This window comes from Dermacentor albipictus, chromosome 3 (assembly GCF_038994185.2).
Source record: "Dermacentor albipictus isolate Rhodes 1998 colony chromosome 3, USDA_Dalb.pri_finalv2, whole genome shotgun sequence".
In the NCBI taxonomy this organism is placed as follows: Eukaryota; Metazoa; Arthropoda; class Arachnida; order Ixodida; family Ixodidae; genus Dermacentor; species Dermacentor albipictus.
The window spans coordinates 155,716,596-155,734,979 of record NC_091823.1 but is presented as its reverse complement, the minus strand read 5'-3'; the positions used below and the strand labels follow the sequence as shown (position 1 = coordinate 155,734,979).

Here is an 18,384-nt window from a genome sequence, read left to right as displayed (position 1 = left end):
CCGTGTCAGCATACAGAGGGTGTTCAACTATCAAGCACCAATATTTAAAAATATGAAGTGCTACGTAGACGGACGGAACCAAGGCAATATTGTTTGCCGTCACTTGGAGATACCCAATTTTTTTTTGCATTCAGCCTAATAACATAATTAGTCCTAAATGTTCAACTTCTCAAATGTAATTAGAGGAAAAGTGTCAATGAGAAAATTCTTGAACTACATGAAAAAGTCCCGATATAGCTATCTGTTGCTTAATAAGTCCTACAAGAAAAAGTACTTTGCAGAGCGTAAAACAAGCCCGCGAATACACGCAACGATCCTCCAGCGGCCAGTAGCGCGGCAATTTTGCGCGCATTCACGGACTTATTTCACGCTCGGAAAGAGCTTTTAGGTAGCATGTATTGAGCAACAGAAAGCTATTTCGGGAGTTTTTCATGTTGCTCTACATTTTTCTCATTGACACTTTTAATCTAAATATAACATTTAAGCAGTTAATTATTTATTTAAGACTATTCATGTAATTACGCGTAATGCAAGAAAAAAGCAATATGAGTACCTCCGAGCCATGACAAACAATTAAACTTATCCCTATCCTATCCTATGCTTTGGGTCTGTCCAGCTACGTGGCATTTGGATATCTTAAAATCTTGGCGCGTGATTGTTGGGACAACCTGTATATTGAAATAGCGCATGAAGTTTTTTTTTCAAACTGCAAACCTAATAAAGCACGAAATGAAAACTGTAATTCCTTATTAAAAATATATTCAACTATCTCTCATGTTCTTTTACTTGTAACATCAGTTTTTTTCTTGGTCATCATTTTCGCAATGTCTCGAAGCTCGATTGGTGGCCTAACGCCAATGGTGGGAGTCACGTAGTGGGCAATGTCTATCGCCGCCGAGGAGAGGACAAGAAGCGATATTGGGTGACGTGGCGGCTGTGTTTGCTCTGCGCTTGAGAATAGAAACTCTGCACACCCTACCGAAATGCGGTACAATTCTGCCGTACCTGTGGCACCGTGGGTCACCGCACCGACGTATGTCCACAGCCCGACGCGCAGGTGTGCCGCTCGTGCGGTGTGCGGGAGCCTGCCGATGGACACACGTGCACCCCCAAATGCGCCATTTGTGGGAGTGATCATCCAACGGGTGACCGCCTATGTCCCAAAAGACTAAAGCCAGTCAGGCAGATATCAAGACCACGGCCAAAGAAACCAACGAAGACCCAGCTACGGTGGTTCGCCACCGAAGACGAGGACTCCGAGCTGGAGTTCCTTCCGGCCATGGATCGTCGCAGCCGCTCCAGAACCCGCTCGCCGTCGAGGAGCCGATCTTGTTCCGGGCAGCCGGGCCAGAGGAGACGTTCGGCATCCCGACCCAAGGTGCCTCAGCAGCAAGATCAGACGAAAAAGAAAGAGGCCCCAAGAAGCAAGTCACCAGGGATCCTACTGGCATGCAGCACCCCACAAAATAATCAGGTGAGCTGGGCGCAAGTCGCATCTCCCACTGCCAATCCTAAGAATACACCTACACCAATCACACAAAACCCAAAGTACAAGAAAATAGTAGAAGAAAACAAAATACTTCGAAACAGTTTAGCCGAGCTACGAGCCGAGTTTGAAGCTTTTAAGCGCATGGCAAACAACAGCACATCACAGCAACCCACACCAATTGCAGACCACACTTCCAAATCACCACCGCAGACATCACTGCAACAAAGTACCGCCTCCAGCGCTCATTCGTTAACGCTGGAACAGTTAGCACAAAACATGCAACTAATGTTTGCAGAGCTACACAAACTCAAACGAATGGTAGAGGATGTGCAAACAAAAGCCGCGGCTGTCCCCCGAAAGAGGGTCAGTCAAAGTCCGGGAGCTCCTACCAGGACACCGAAAGCTATAGAGCACACTGATAGCGACAGTAATTTCCACGGATAATATGGCAAACAACACAAAGACCGGACACATTGAAATCTGGCAATGGAACTGCTGCACGCTACGGACTAAATTGGCTAATTTCACGCACTACATAGAATCGGTGCCAATCCCTCCCGACGTTATCTGTATTCAGGAAATAGGGAAACAAAATCCAAAACTCAAAGGGTACGAGCTTTATGCTCACCCTGACTACCCTCAAGTAGCCACCTTTGCCAAGAAGGATGTCACGATTAGCGTAAATTATTCTTTTCGGGAACCTATTCAGCACCAGATAATCACGATTTGGCCGCAGAAAAGGGGCAAACCTAAAACAATTATTGTCAACGTTTACAGTTCTCCCAGAGAAAAACAGGCGGATTTTGAAAACGTGGTGGCCACCGCGGTGCGACTCGCTCAAGGTAGGGACAAATTAATATTGTTAGGCGACTTTAACGCACAACACTCAAACTGGGGCTACAATAGAGACAATCCCAAGGGCATATTGTTAGCAGACGTTGTAGAGCGCTACGGACTTTTCCAGCTAACTCAACCAGATCTCCCAACGCGAATCGGGAAGAGGGTGTCCCACGACACTTCCCCTGACCTCACGTTCACCAACAACGAAAGTGAGACGCGATGGACGAACCTAGGTGAAAACCTAGGAAGCGATCACTATATCTTAAGCATATCGGTTAATGCAGCCGGGATTCGAAGAGCTATTGGCAAGGCAAGGCTATCCGACTGGACCAAATTTCGGGAAAAACAGGAAACAATCGGCAGCATAACAGACGTAGGAGAATGGGCCGAGCGGATCCGAGTTATTCACTCTAGGGTCACAAAAACAATTGAAACGACAACGGAGGCTCCAGCCGTGGATCGTCACCTCTTGCATCTCTGGGAAGCCCGGAGAGGCCTCACAAAAAGGTGGAAAAGGCAGAAGCTTAATCGCAAACTCCGGACACGGATAGCTCAGCTAGCGCAGGAAGCTAACGAATACGCACAAAAGTTAAGCGACAGCAATTGGCGTCAGTTCAGTGACTCGCTTCGGGGCACGTTGACTACAAAGAAAACATGGCGCATTCTTCGAAGTATGATTGACCCGGGAGGAACAAAAACAGTCGCGAGTCGCACACTCAAGCTACTTGAAAACGAGTTTGAAGGTCGGGAAGCTGACATGATAGACAAAATTAAAGAGATATACGTAGGAACTGTACCGACCGGGCAATCCACCAAACCCGTTTACGAAGGTCAGGACCAACCGGAACTGGACACCCCCATAACCTTTGAAGAGGTTTACGCAGCGGCACACTCCTTCAAGAAAAACACGACCCCAGGGGTAGATCAGGTCACGAACGCAATGATTCGCAATCTAAGTGATGACACGCTAAAGAGCTTGACCAAATTCTTTAACGACACGGTCTGGACAGAGGACGGCGTCCTTCCAAAAGAATGGAAGGAAGCAAAAATTATTCTTATTGCAAAACCAGGTAAGCCTCGTAACATCAACAACCTTCGACCCACCTCCCTAACGTCGTGCGCGGGGAAACTCTTTGACAAGGTTGTGCAGGTCCGGCTCTCGAACCACATAGAGCTAAACAACATGTTCCCCGCCAACATGTTCGGTTTCCGACCCCACGTGTCAGCGCAGGACGTTTTTCTAGTACTAAAACACGAGGTCCTGCACCCCAACAGAGGGTCGAAAGATAAATTTGTATTGGCATTGGACATCAAAAAGGCCTTCGACAGCATCTCCCACCACGCTATTCTGGAGGGACTGGAAGCGGTGAACTGCGGAACGCGAATTTATAACTACGTGCGCTCGTTCCTCAGCCACCGCACGGCCACAATCGGATTAGGCTCCACGAGGTCCGACACCTTCAACTGTCCCGACAGAGGTACCCCTCAGGAAGCTATACTCTCTCCACTGCTTTTCAATGTAGGGATGAGAAAGCTAGCCCTGGAGCTAGATAAACACCCGAATCTCGGTTGTGCGATATATGCCGATGATATTACGTTCTGGGCTCACCAGGGGTCCTACCGGGACAAGCAAGAAACCCTTCAAAAGGCCATAGACGCAGTCGTGGAATACGCGAGGGTGGCGGACATGGTATGCGCACCCGAAAAATCGGAATTCATTCGGGTGCGTGCGAAATACGCAAGAAAGAAGGACTGGGTGCCGCTCACTCTGACTCTCGACGGGGCGCCAATTCGTGAAGTGGAGACACTCCGAATATTGGAGATGTGAATACAGCAGAATGCTGGAACATCTCACACCCTACAAAAACTAAAGGCGGTCACAGGAAACGTGGCCAGAATGATAAGGAGAGTGGCAAAAAGCAGAGACAGCCTAACTGAGGGAGAGACCATCAGCCTGGTTCACGCATTCGTAATTAGCCGACTCACATACGCCCTTCCATATCAGGCCTTGACAAACCAAGAGAATAAACAGGCAAACGCAACAATAAGAAAAGCCTTCAAAGCCGCCTTTGGTCTTCCCGAATGCGCTAGCACAGAGAGATTCGAGGGACTGGGCCTGCACAATACTTTTGACGAGTACGCAGTCGCGACGTTATATGCCCAGAAAGAACGACTTTGTTCTTCAACTCAGGGCAGGGAAGTATTGGCGAGGTTAGGCTTTCCCCTGAGACTCCAGTATTGCGGAGAGGAAACGGCACAGATAGACCGCAATGTTCGATCGCACATCGCGCTGGCCCCAATTCCCAAAAACATGCACCCCAAGTACCATCCCGGACGACGCAGAGCAAGGGCAAAGACCCTTCACAAACGTTTCGGCATGGGACCGGGGGTGTATTATACGGATGCCAGTCGAGCCAGCTCAGACACTTTCACCATAGTTTCTACATGCAACAACAACATAAGAACGGCATCCTTCAAAACCGCCTCGGCATGCGTGGCAGAGGCTGCAGCCATCGCCTTGGCCATTCAGGACGCCGAGCGCCAAACCAATTCGGCTGTCATATTATCCGACTCACAAGCGGCTTGCCGCCTGTTTTTGCAAGGAACGGCACCCAAATCAGTAATCAAAATTTTAGGCACTCAACTGGAGGGGCACCACACTATCGTCTGGTGTCCGGCACACGAGCGACTGGCAGGAAACGCTAGGGCAGACCGTATTGCTCGAGGTTTGAACGTCCGAGCAACGGCATGGCCTAGCGATGACCTTCCACCGAATTCTCGTGACATCCTCCTACAGCAAAGGCAGGAGCGGAGACGTTTTGGACATCCTCACTCCAATTTAAACAGCCAACAGGAGAGGGACTGGCGTCGTATTCAGACGAATACATACCCCAACCTGCACCACCTACACAGAATACACCCCACGAGGTTCACTGACGAGTGCCCGTGGTGCACAGACACACCCACACTAAAACACATCACATGGGAGTGTCCCAGGAGGCCTCCGCACATAGACAGTCCCATATTACACGAACATATCCACTAATGAGGAATAGGCAGTGGGAGGCATGGCTTGCGGACGAGGGTCGGGAGAGCCAGTTGGCTCTTCTGGACAAAGCCCAGCGAGCCGCTCGTGCCAGTGGGGCCCTGGAATAGGGGCTCCAACCATCGTGCCTTGTTTTATTTATATTAATAAAGTTTTACTCTCTCTCTCTCTCTTGAGAATAGCGTTCCTCGGTTCTGGCTCCTCCTGCTTTGGGGGCTTAGGTCAAGTATCGGGTGGCATTTTCTTTGGTCAGCTTGTAATTTCACATAACCTTTTTATATATATATTTTTCTGATGTGTCTTTCTGTTAGCCTTGCTTGATCTCTATAGCATCGCCAGGCTACGGGGCTTCCCCGTGGTCAGCCTCGGTAGCTCCTCAGGAGCTGCCACTTGAGTTTTTGCTTCGCAGTGGAGCCGGCACGTTTCCTGTGACCATGGTGCGACCGACGGCTGTACGATCAATATGAAAAACCCCAAAACGATCCAAGGCGAACCGAAGAAGGCCTCACCCCACTTCCGTCAAATCACCGAGGTCCGTCAGTTCGGCAGAGGTGGCATACTCTGCTGCTCGCCAGACCACACCTGTGTCAAAGAACTCCTGAATTGTTCCACGTTCGCTTCCCATCCGGTGAGCTATTTCGTACCACCACATCTCGCATGCTCTAGAGGCATTGTACGAGGGGTGGATGTCACTTTAACCCCTGAGGAGATTTTAGAAATGTTCTCGGTGCCTGCCGTCATCTCCGTTTACCAGTGCAGTCGAGTGATTGACAATATGAAGATACGAACAGAGTCAGTCATAGTTACATGTGCTGGAACGATGCGGCCAACAGAAATTAAGGTCTGGCCCCTAATTTGCAGAATGCGTGGAGCTAGAGCTTCTACCTTGTGATGTAACAGGTGTTGGCGATTTGGCCACAGCGTCAGAGGCTGCAGATCTGCATCTCGCTGCAGTGCTTGTGGAGACAGCTACAGTTTTAGTAATTGTTCCTCCAAATTAGAGAAATGTTGTCTCTGTGGTGGTGGTCATTCCGCCAACTACTCGAACTGTCCTGCAAGATCACAGGAAATGCAAATTGTAGATTTAATTGAAAGGAGACGTTGCTCACGCCATGTTGCTGTTGTTGAGGTCCAGGGGAGGTCTAAGGGATATGCAGGAGTGACAGCCCGTCAGCAAATGGTTGCAGACTCAGCCCTTTCCGATTCTATTGCGACAGCGGTTGAAAAGGCGTTGTCAAAAGCTATGGAACGACTAACATCAAACCTGTCGGAGACTCTAGCTCAAGGGTTGACATCACAAATGATTCAGCTTTTCAGTCCTTTAGCGAGTTCTAATGCTAGCTCGCTGATTATTACGCAGACCCTAACATCCAATGCTGAACAACTAATGGATCCCTCATCAGTTATTGTACAAGACGCAGACATTGCGAGGCCATCAACTTCAACTCGGCAGACCGACAACGGATGCTTCTCTGGCTCAGTGTCGGTACACAGCCAGGATGTAGAAATGGACCTCCCGACTCTTAAACGCACAAGATCACCTAACGATAACTCATCGATCTCTGTCCCGCACTCAAAAACCAAAAGGTTTGTGAAAGATAGTCTTTCCAAGTCAGATTCTAATCCTAACTCCTCCAGCTCTGACCCTCAATAAAAACCAACAAAGTACGGTAAAGACAGTCTTTCAAAGAAAGATTTTTTAAAAGACAGTATTTTAGAGCAAGCGGTTTCTAAAGCAGGCAATAATTCATCATAGGTTATTTAAAGGCATAACAGTGGAACTCCCGTTCCTATATTTCTGCAGCTACTGATTTAATATATTTTTGCTCATAACTTTCTCCCGACATTATTCTTTTGCAGGAAACTTGGCTCTCCAATGGCCAAGATTTTCATATAAAAAATTATCGTTTATTTCGATTGGACCGTCCATCGAGAGGCGGAGGGCTTGTTTTGTTGATAGCAGCTAAAATATGCCACAAAGTGAAAATTTCCCGCCAGGATATGTTTACGGAGTGTGAGATACTAGCAATAGATGTAACTATTTCTGGTTTTCCCCATTTTCCTTAGCTTATACATATTTTCCCACAGGCGTGCATGATACTCGTTTCCTCGATACCGTTGGCAACTCTTGTGGGAAAGAAATTGTGATAGCCGGAGACTTTAATTCGGATCGTGTGTTTCAAAACTGACCCATGTGGAAAGCGATTATCCGACTGGGCAAATAATCAATATTTTTTGCTTAAACAAGAAGTCAGCTACCTATATTTAGGGTCTTTCTAAATCCGCATTGGATCTAGCATTTGCCTGTTCAGCAATTTCCGTAACTTCGTGGTCTACTGTCGACTCAGCTTCAAATAGTGACCATATACCTATTAGGTTTGACATTCTCTGCCCTGTTATTCGCCTGTAGCCTCCGACGCGTACTTTTGTCAGTTACCCGAAATTTCAGAGTACCTTGAAAACGGTCCTTAATTCTCAGAAAACTCTACCGAATGACATCAAAGCCATGAGGCTTTGCGCAGTAGTAAAAAGTTCCTTTAAAAAGTGCCAATTTAATGTTAAGATAAGTAAAAGTACTACCTCTCTTTGGTGGAATTCGGATTGCACGCTGGAATGTAGAAGAGGAAAAGCCGCGTGCAAGAAATTACTTTACAATCAATGCCCGAGTAACTGGAGTGATTATAAATTCGCAGCTGCTGCGCTCTAGAGAACAGTTTCGAATACCAAACACGAGGATGACGAAAAACATCATGAATTCCTCTCTAAGCCCAGCAACAAAAAAGCTCTGTTCAGATTCTTTCGATATAGGAAGTTCATGCCAACACCAGTGAATACTGAATCGCTAATACTTTCACCGCGCGAGTTCTCTGCTTCTTTAGAATTCATAGGAAGGGGCTTAGCGCAACGCTTAACATCACGTTTGCCGAATGGTCCACTAAGGCCTCCCATCGCTGATGACTTCGTGGAAGTCACAGTGTCAGTGCTCTCTAATGTACTTAGATCTCTGCCTGCCTCAGCTCCAGGTCCTGACGGCATTTTCAATGTCATGCTAAAATGTTGTTTGAAATCTCTTCTGATAACATTCTTAACGCAGCTAATTATTCTCTAAAAAATGCTTGGATTCCACCAGAATGGAGGACAGCCAAAGTTATTCCGCTGCTTAAAAAACAAGGAGCTGGCTACAACCTTGACAACATTAGGCCTATCTCTCTTACGTCAAATATGGTAAAACTTGTTGAAAGAGCTTTATATGATCGTATGATAGATAATATATCTGAAAATTCGTTACTGAGCCCAAGTAAAATAGGTTTCCGGCCCGGTCTCTCCATTTGGTGTGCGCATGTAGATTTGGAAAGGCGCATCCAACTTGCTCAGCATAAAAAAGAAGTTAGCGGTTTAGTGTCACTTGACATAGTAAAAGCTTATGACAGCGTTGAGTACTCTCTACTGCTGGACACATTGCAGTCCTACAATTTTCCGAAATTCAAAAATCCGTGTCGTTATAACGACACGGATTTTTGAATTTCTAAGAAACAGAAAATTTCATTGTTTTCAAAACGGCTTTTCTTCAAAAATGTTAGATCAGACAAGAGGGGTGCCCCTGGGGGCTGTGCTGTCTCGAATACTATTTAACCTGTTGGCGAGTTCAGTACCACTGCACCAGGATGTGTCTGTATGTCTATGCAGATGACATTGCATTTATCGCGACAGCTAGAGACATCCATTCCCTTCACCTGTCTTTGCAAACGTACCTCTGTACTCTACAGACGGGGCTTCAGAACCTGCACCTGTCACTAAACGTAAACAAAAGTGCACTCCTTGTTTTTCCGCTTTTCGGGCCGTTACAGTTATCATTAGTATATGAACAGAGAACCATTCCTCAGGTAGAGTCGCTTAAATAATTAGGTATCACATATGACTGAAAACTGAACTGGCGTTCTCAAATAGAAAATATTGTAACGAAAGCGATACGAGCCGTAGGTTTACTACGTAGAATCAGTATCCGACGCTCTGGTATGCGAAGTGACACATTATTATGATTTATCGTATGTATATATGACCGATTCTAGATTTTGGCTGTGTTTTGTTCTCCGGAAATGCAAAGTATAAATTAAGGCCCCTGTTCTGTTAGAAAGAGAAGCTCTTCGACTATGTATAGGTCTTCCCAAATTCGTTGCTTATAATGTATTATACCAGGAAGCGCGCCTACCTACTCTTCACACATGATACCGCATGCTTACGGTTCAAACCTACTTAAGAGCTTATGAGTCTTCGCTACGACGCGGACAATATGCATTTATCAGTGAACCAAGTCCGTTTCTTGAGACTACGTGGTCACGGTTCCATACCCCGCAAGTTGTATTTGTGCAAGCACAATTAGCACCTTTAACTGTTCACCTTAGAGAAATAATTCCGCTCCATAGGACTCCGGGGTCGCTGAAAATTGAATTTGCAAACATTTTTCCACACACTGCGAAATTTCGGCCCCAAACATATTTGAATGACCGTTTACAAAATTATTTGGCCTGCTTCAAAATAAACGTAATAGCGACGGATGCTTCTTCGTGTGAAGAGAAGGCAGGTATGGGTATCTACTCACCATCCCTCAATTGGTCTTTTTCACTTCGCCTACCTGATTACGCATCAATTTTTCATGCCGAACTTCTGGCAATAGTTCTTGCCTTGCGGAAATTACCCATTCATATTACAAGAGTTATTATCGTCACAGATTCTCTATCTGTATGCAGTGCACTTACTGCGTCTACAAAGTCAACAAGCAGAAACACGTTTCATTCATCAGCTCCACCTCACTTAAGTGTAGTGCATATAGTATAGGTACCTGGCCCCCGAGACATTCATATTAATGAAATAGTCGATTCTTTAGCACGAGCTTCTTTAGCAGGCCCTGTGATATTTGTGCTGCCGGCAACTGCGCACATTACTGCAGCCAGATATCGCCAATGTTCTTTGAGCGAGAAAAAAACGCTCTGTCATTAGCAAAATCTTAAGATTTTTTACACTTAAATTATTCTTGGAACCGGCAATGGTGTCATAACCGGAAATTTGAAGTTTCATTTACCAGGCTGCGTTGCCGTATTCCAACACTTAATCTTTACTTGCACAGATGTGGTCTGGCGGTATCCCCTCTATGCTACCTATTCAATGATCCAGAAACTATAGATCATTTTTTATTATCATGCCGCTGGTTCGAAAACTATGTCTAGAAATTCCAGTTCAAAATTTAGGATTACCTTTAAGTAGCACTGTTATACTATCCCTTGGAGCAACAGTTTTGGGATATAGCCACAGGAACGTTTGCCTAGCCATTTATAACTTTCTATGTGGCACAAAAAGAATGCCTTGTTAATAGTTTTTAGTTTCAAGAATTGATTTATTTCTACTGCATTTTAGAAAATTCGAAAAGTAAAAGCACAAATTCACAGTTAAAAACTTACTATTATTATTCATAATTTACCTTACTCAAGTTCAAGTACATCCTTTTCCTTTTTTAAAACATTCCTTTAAACGCAAGGCTTACTATAGTATTGATAAATACTTTATCTCATGTATTCATAGTTCATTTTGCATCTTGGATTATTTGTTTTCTTTTCTTTTTTCGGGTTATTTATTTATTAACCAATTCATTTTATATTATTTATTGAATCATATTAACACCAGATTCCTGGCCTATCCCCCTCAGTGGGTTTGTGCCATTGACTGAAGCTTCACCATCATCATCATCGCCACGGAACAAGAACAAGGGCCGCCGGGCGAAGCCTGATGGAACATCGTTGCTGGTCCATCCTTACTTCACCGGTAAGCGGGATCTACCCCGGAAGCGGAGGATTTCCTTCGCCATCAACGCTTTCTTATAGGACTATTGCAGATTCGCCAACCCGTGCATCTATGTAGCCAGGTTTCCGACCTAGGCTGTTCAGATCCAAACTCTGGTAGTTTTCCGAGGTCGTGTTTTTGACGACGGCCCGACGCACGCTACGACGAGGGAGTTTTGACATTTTATCGCATGATGCCCCGAGTTTATAACTTTTGCACGAAGTTCCCCGCGCGATATGTGGGGCACGGTGGAAGAGGATGCCATGCCAATGATTTTTTTTTGTCCTGATCTACGTCTTTCTCGGCCGAAGGCGCGGGTCATTGGGGAGTAAACAACAGCGGCTGGCGCGGCGGGTGGGTCTCCTCAAACATGCGCGAGCATAAAGGAATCGCTAGTGCCTGTGTACCTGTCTAAGCTTCTGGCGAGACTTTGGGAAGAAAGCTAAGGCATATTCTCTTAAATTTATAAGCTTTGTAGCGTTACCCAGGCTTAAATCTGCGGCTCAACTCGTGAAAGTTCACTGTAGGGGCAGCGTGCTTACTAGTGCCCAACTTTCGTAAATATCCAAAAGCATCCACCTATTGCAGATTACAAAGTTTTTCAAGTTGTGCACATGAGTCGAGAAACCGCGGCTTGCAGAATGAAGCGATGTCCCTGGATAGCATGCATGCCAAGAACATTTGCTACTAACCACGCATGTTTATTTTAATATTTGTTGTTTAAATCTTGGGTATCTTGCAAGTTGCGGCGTGCAGCTTATAATCTGAAGGTCGTAAATTGGAATCCTCCTCCAGTTCACTACATTCCCAGGCGTGGAATAGCGCCTTACATCGACAAACAAAAGTTGCGCACGACTACTGGCACTATACTAGTCTAGGTGACACACACTTTGGAAGCCCCACTAAGCTTCGACAAAGGCAGTTCCTCACCAGAACAGGAATTGGCCTCCTTGGTGCACTATGTGGCTGCTACCTTCCTGATGACTCCTGCAATTAACCCATTGCCGCCAGTCCGCAGCGCCTGCGGACCAGCTGACCAACGCGGCGGTCAAAGCGGCGATGCGGAAGACAGTGCTCTGGATCCGGATATGCCGCCACTGAAAACTGAACCTTCCATTGTTCAGTTGCATCATCCAGAGTGAGGCTAACCAGCTTAGCAGCGCTGCTTGAGGAATTACGAGGCACTTCCTGGGATATTACTAGCCTCAGAGAGGTTAGGACATGGGAGTCCTAAACAGCGCGAACGGCCACGTCTACTGCTACAGTAGTCATCCAGATAATAGACAATACGAAGCAGGACATCTAATTAATAAGGACACAGCGGGCAACACTAGTGAGTTTTACCGTGGAAATTAGAGAATATCAGTCGCCGTAATAAAGCCTAATTGGAAGTATACAGTGATAGTAATACACTCCAACCTTCAGTCATGATGATGGAAAAATAGAACAGTTTTATGAATATGATGAATTAGCGGTGAGAAACGTGAAAACTCGGTATACTCTAGTGATGGGCGATTTCGATGCAAAAGTGGGTAACAAGCAGGCTGGTGAACTAGCAATGGGGAACTACGGCATCGATTCTAGGAACAGTAGAGCAGAGGTGTTGGCAGAAGTTATGGAGAAATAGCCTTCGAATAATGAATGCCTTCTTGAGGAAACGCAGCAACAGAAGACGGACTCGGCAAGGCCGTAAAAGAGAAACATGGAATGAAATAGATTTCATACTCTCTGCCAATACTAGCACAGCGCAGGATGTAGAAGTGTTAGGCGGGGTAAAGCAAAGTGACCATAGGCTATGGAGGTCTAGGATTTCTCTCAATCTCAAGAGAGAAAGAGTAAAGTTGGTAAAGTAGAAACATGCCAATCTATACGCAGTAAGAGTAAAGGCAGACCAATTGAAGCTGGTGCTCGCAAACAAATGTCCATCTTTAAAACAGAAAATGGAAGGTACCATAGACGTGATGAATGAAAGCATAACTAGGCTCATTTTAGAAGCAACAATTGAAGTAGGAGTTAAGGAATGTAGGCAACCAGTAGGTAAGCTCTGCCAAGTAAGAAAGGAAGTACTAAAGAAACGACAAGGCCTGAAAATATTGAAGTCAAGAGATCAGATAGAATTCGATGAACTGTGAAAGTAGGTCAACAAGAAGGAAGTACGGGATATTCGAAATTATAACGTGGGAACGACTGAGTGAAAATTGTGTGAAAATTAAAGAGAAACATGCACGACTGTAAAGACATTTCCCAAAGGGATATATAAAGAAGTCTCAATAATGCATGTGATACCTAGTATAATGGTCTAAAATTGTTCCTGAAGAAAGCAATGGGCAGAAACGAACTGTACTTAAAAATTACAAACTTCTAACGGCATTGATCGCCCGTTCAGCTCAGTACTTCTCTATCACAGCCTCCATGCTTAGGCACAATCGAGGCTACGTTGCAGCCATTTTCATCTGAGAAGCAACACAAGCACATATAGACAAGCACAATCGGCACACTTGCTGAAAGGATCAACTAAGACGTTGTACGACGATGGATGAAAGCACTGCTGATCAGATTCCAAGAGGTAGCTCGGTAGGTGGTCTCTAGTTGCATATTCAAATCTTCTTCACTAATAGCACCGGAAGCAGTAATACAAATCGAAAAGAGCTAGTAGTGCCACAGAAAAGCAACATAGCGCGTTATAAGGCCGTGTTGCAGCGAAATTGATGAGCGCAGGGCCTCGCGCCCCTATTTGACAACAAAACATGTGACCGTCCAACACTGCAGCGCTCCTGCTGGCAAAGGGAGGAAGCGTGAAAAAAGTTGCAGTCAGCTCGATTTGCAGAAAGACGTCACTTTCTGTGCACCGGTCTATTCTTCCACCGTATTGTGGAGCCTTTTGCTGAGACTTTGAAACGGCTACTAGAGCTGAGAATGATAAAACATAAAATTGCGAACAATGAGGAAAGAGGGTTACAAGGAAACAAGAAAGAATAGTACATTAAGCTTGTTCATGGATTTGTGTTATGTGCAACTATACTATATAATTATGCACAGTCAGCAATACGAAGTGAAATGTGGCTGGTATTGCTTTCTAAGAAAATTTTGAGAATGTTTGTGAGGTGTTAAAAGCAGATATAGGACGACGCTGAAGGTAGACACGCACCTTCACGGCATGGACACTCCGATGACGTAATGCGCTCGAAGGAGCGAGCCTGATATCCTGCATTATTGCTACACAAGTGCTACACTACAGCAACGCGCATATAGACGTCTCTAGAAGTAGCGAAGTGCACGCGACTGAAGCGCAACCAAATGACCCATCTGTCGAAATAAAACATCATGATAGGCAGCTACATAGACTGTTACTTTCGAGGTTGTAGCTATTCAATGGGCAAGAATAGAGTGGAAGTAGTCAATCTAGTTTTATTAAGCAGGCAAAGTGAACAGACATTGAAACCGAGGACAACGTAGAGGATAGGAAGTAGTTTGATTCAAGTACAGACAAAATTATGAATTAGATGTTGCGACTAAAACGTTAATCTTTCATCTCCAAAGCCACTGCGAAAGTCCGGATGCTTGAGATATGCCGAGCCACCAGGACCCGTTAGAAAGCGCCTAGGGCGCTTCAACGGCAAAAAGACGTTGCTCCTTGGCGAAGGCAAGCGCGACACACTGACGTCTGCATCGAATATGGGGCTTAACCTTCCCGCTCACTGAAGGAAGACAACACCGGTGAGATAGAAAGAGTGATTATGAAAAGGAAAATAGCACCCCTTCCGTTTCACAGTCACTCTCTCTCTTTCTCTCGCTCACTAGTGGTGTTACGCTTCAGCAAGCGGGACTGTTAAGCTTTGTGTGTGTATTCATTTTTTCTCCGCCTCCTTCGCAAGGGAGCACCTTTCCCTCTGTTGGGGCAGTGACAGTTAAAAAATTCGGTGTACTGGCTTCCCTGTAGAGAGCGTCGGCCGCAAGCGTGGTGAGCATTCGCTCTCTGCTTCTGAGCGAGGGCGTTCCATACTATATGAATGACGCCGCAGACAACGCAGTTCAGCCTTCAGCACAAGCTAGAATGTGGGTCGCTCTCGGTCAAGAAACTTGTAGAGCTGACCCGCTTCATCGATCGTCCCGCGTCTCGGCCTGGAACCTTCCCTGCTAGCCAAGCTCAAGACCGCCGGGCACGCTACTACCTCGACGGTCATGGGCTCCCGCCTGTAAGAAGCGGTGCCTCAGGTGCGATCCGAGACCCACTGCTTATTTGCGTTGGATGCAACATTGAGTGGGAATGGTCAGATTTTTGGCTGCAAGGTTTGGGGAGTGCGAGATTTTTCTCTACTAAGTTTTACCAGGCATCTATAAGTGTAGGTAACAAAGGGGGTAAAAACTGTCATTGTCGCCTATTTCGTGTCAGCTTCAAGAAAGTAGCGCGAACAGTAGAGAAAGCAGTATTCAGGTTAGCCATGAATTTGAAGGAGTTGCCAAAACCGCGGCTCTTGGAGCTTGCGAAGGAGTTGCGTCTGTATGTCTGCGGCTCACAAAAGACAACAGTTGATCAGGGCTATTCATGCGTCAGAGGCCGACGATGTTGAGCTTTCGGAATGGAAAGATAAAATTCGGGAGAGGGCGAAAAGGCAGGCGGAATAGCGTGCACGTGAAAGGCAAGTGAACGAGTGTGAACTTGAACCTGGAAGGAAAAATGCAAGAGCGAGATCTTCAACGCCAACTTGAGATGAAGCGGCTTTACATCGAGTCGAAACGCGCTCGGGCACCAAGTCGGGCCTGTGAGGCGTCCAGTGGAGGAGGTTATGTTAAACACTTACAGGTCTAACGCGGCCACACAAGCTCGGAGACGAAAATGGTCAGTTTTCGGTGAACTTTGAATGAACTTGCGAAAATCAAGACTTTTCTCGTGAGCTGTGGCCACAGCGCCTACTCACACTGTTACCTTGCCGAGCAGCTGACGTAACAGCCCACATAAGAAAACAAGAGGCAGTGGACGACGACTAAGTCCAGTTCAGTCTGCTAAAGAAATAAAGGTCCTCGGCAGAATCGTTCCATTGCATGTTTCGCGAACCTGAAAAGCTTAGGAACGAGCCTTATACAGAATTTACGTACGATCTAATGTCTAGCAGGCAATAGTGGTTTCTGGAAGAAAAAGCGTTTCGGGATCACGACAGACTTCTCCAGTCTGTCACGCCGGGGCTGTTTCATGAACGGTTACCAGAGCAACTACGCTATTGGGTGCAAGATGGGCCAGGCGTCAGCACAGTGACCACCGCCGCCGAGCTAGCAGAGTACGTGACGCGTCGGACTTGCGGAACAAAAGACCAGAAGAAGGCAGTCCCTCAATACAAGTTCGAGAGGCAGAAGTTCGTGCCTGCTAAAGGGAAGGAGGAGACGCAGGAGAATCGTCCCAAATGTAATACTTGCTGCAGAGAGGAAACAGAGATTAAGGTGGAGCGAGAAAAGAAATTTGAGACGAGGAAAAGGATCTCGTATTACGATTGTAAAAGAAAATGGCACAGAAAACGCCCGACTCCAAAAAATTTGAACAGTAGACGGAATTTTGTGTGGCGCCCACGTAATAAAACCTAAAGAAGCTTGCACATCTTAGCAGAAACACTTTGATAGCCGCGGGAAATAAGGACCCTAGCCTGAAAAGCATCCGATGCACTGTGAGAGAAGGTGTTACAAGGAAAAAAAGTATTAACGATTATGGTACTCCCAAATGCGGTATTTGATCCCAGATCTGTACTTATTATTTCATTTCGCGACATGCTGGCTGGTGCGGATAATCTGTCTCGTGTTTCACATTGCAAAGTGGGGCAAAGCGTGGCGCGAGTGAATCGCTAATAGAAAGATCGCGAGCGGCAGCGCGTTGGTGACGCGTGGGTGCAATTCACCGTAGCCGCCGCAGACACACCTGCAATCCGGCAACGCTTTGTTTCCGTGTATGGTACCGATAGAGGCACTCGGCACATGCTATCGCTGAACGGATGACAGTGCGCTACTCTGGTGCCACCTTGTAGCGGTTGTCGCCGCGCAAGCTGTCTTGCGCGCAACTACGCATTTCTTCTGACGCTTTCGTTATACAGTTCTCCTCCGCTTTCCGCATGATTGCGCTGCACCTCCTCCCGCCGCTTTGCGTCTCACATTCTTTTCGGTATCAACGTCTTTCGTCCCAGGCTGCGCTCTGCGTTTGCTCTTTCATGCTTCGCCGTGTTCGTTCGCTCGGTAACGTCGAAGGCGGACGCTAAACACAGGAACAGGTGCCTAAAGCTGCGCTCTAAAATCCAAAGCTTCTTGAGGGAGATGGTGTTACGTACCGAAAGTACCTTGATTGTAGGTGAATTAAGTTTGATCAGGTGATCGTGCCTCAGGCATATGGTCAGGATCTCTGTTGTTTGGCACATGAAAGCTCTGGGTCAGTACACTTAGCTGTTAAGAAGACTAAAGACCATCTGTGGCATGAATGCTATTTCCGAGACGTAGCACGGTTGGGGCGGAAATGCGACACATGCAAGCGTGTAGGCACACCTATGGTCAAATCGAGATCGCCAATGAAGCTCGTCCCAATAATCATGGTGCCTTTTCGTCGGCTCATGGTCGACACAGAAGGCCCACTATCAGCAAGGACATCAGGATCTCGTCATATATTAATTGTAATTCCTGCCGTGACCAAGTTCCCACAAGCCGCTCCGTGCACTTAAAGAGCTCGGCTCTGTATCAATAGTGAAGGCGCTATTTCCGATCATCGCGCAAATCACATTTCCCATTTAAATGCGGATAAGAGCACTGTTTTCTGTAGATCTCTAGCTACGACGTTTAGTAGAGGTGAAGAATAAATCCGATCAACAGCTTCGTGTGCCTCACTCAATCAAGTTCTGTCGAGAAGCTTCAATCAGCAATTGCTTTGGGGGCACTGTGCTTCGAACGAAATACTGACTGGGAGCTTTGGCTACCAGCAGCAATGTTTGGGCAAGAATCATGCATGATTTGGCAACCAGGTTTTTGCCAGCAGATCTAGTGTACAGACGCTCACTATGCGTCTGCTCCACATGATTCAAGAACGGAGGGAAGGCCGGAGCGACGATCCTGTCGTGGTGCAATACGTCCTTAAACCGTTAAGGACGATAAGCCTAAAAACCCAGAAAAATGTTTATTTCCTAGCTAAGTATGAAAACCCATCAAC

At 46.3% G+C, this 18,384-nt stretch overlaps 2 protein-coding genes across 4 annotated transcripts in view; one reads left to right on the top strand and one right to left on the bottom strand.

The window, feature by feature from the left end:
- Positions 1-18,384, bottom strand: part of LOC135920594 (acetylcholinesterase-like) — a 230,232-nt gene that overhangs the window by 58,315 nt on the left and 153,533 nt on the right. The window lies entirely within an intron of this gene.
- Positions 1-18,384, top strand: part of LOC135920597 (uncharacterized) — a 214,307-nt gene that overhangs the window by 178,359 nt on the left and 17,564 nt on the right. For 2 of the 3 annotated variants that reach the window (XM_070536204.1, XM_070536205.1), the window contains exons 8-9: positions 5,785-6,003; positions 11,055-11,192. In XM_070536204.1, the coding sequence (XP_070392305.1) occupies positions 5,785-6,003; positions 11,055-11,093 (258 nt within the window). In that variant the 3' untranslated portion in view covers positions 11,094-11,192. The remainder of the gene's footprint in view (positions 1-5,784; positions 6,004-11,054; positions 11,193-18,384) is intronic. The other variant, XM_070536206.1, reaches the window with a different exon arrangement.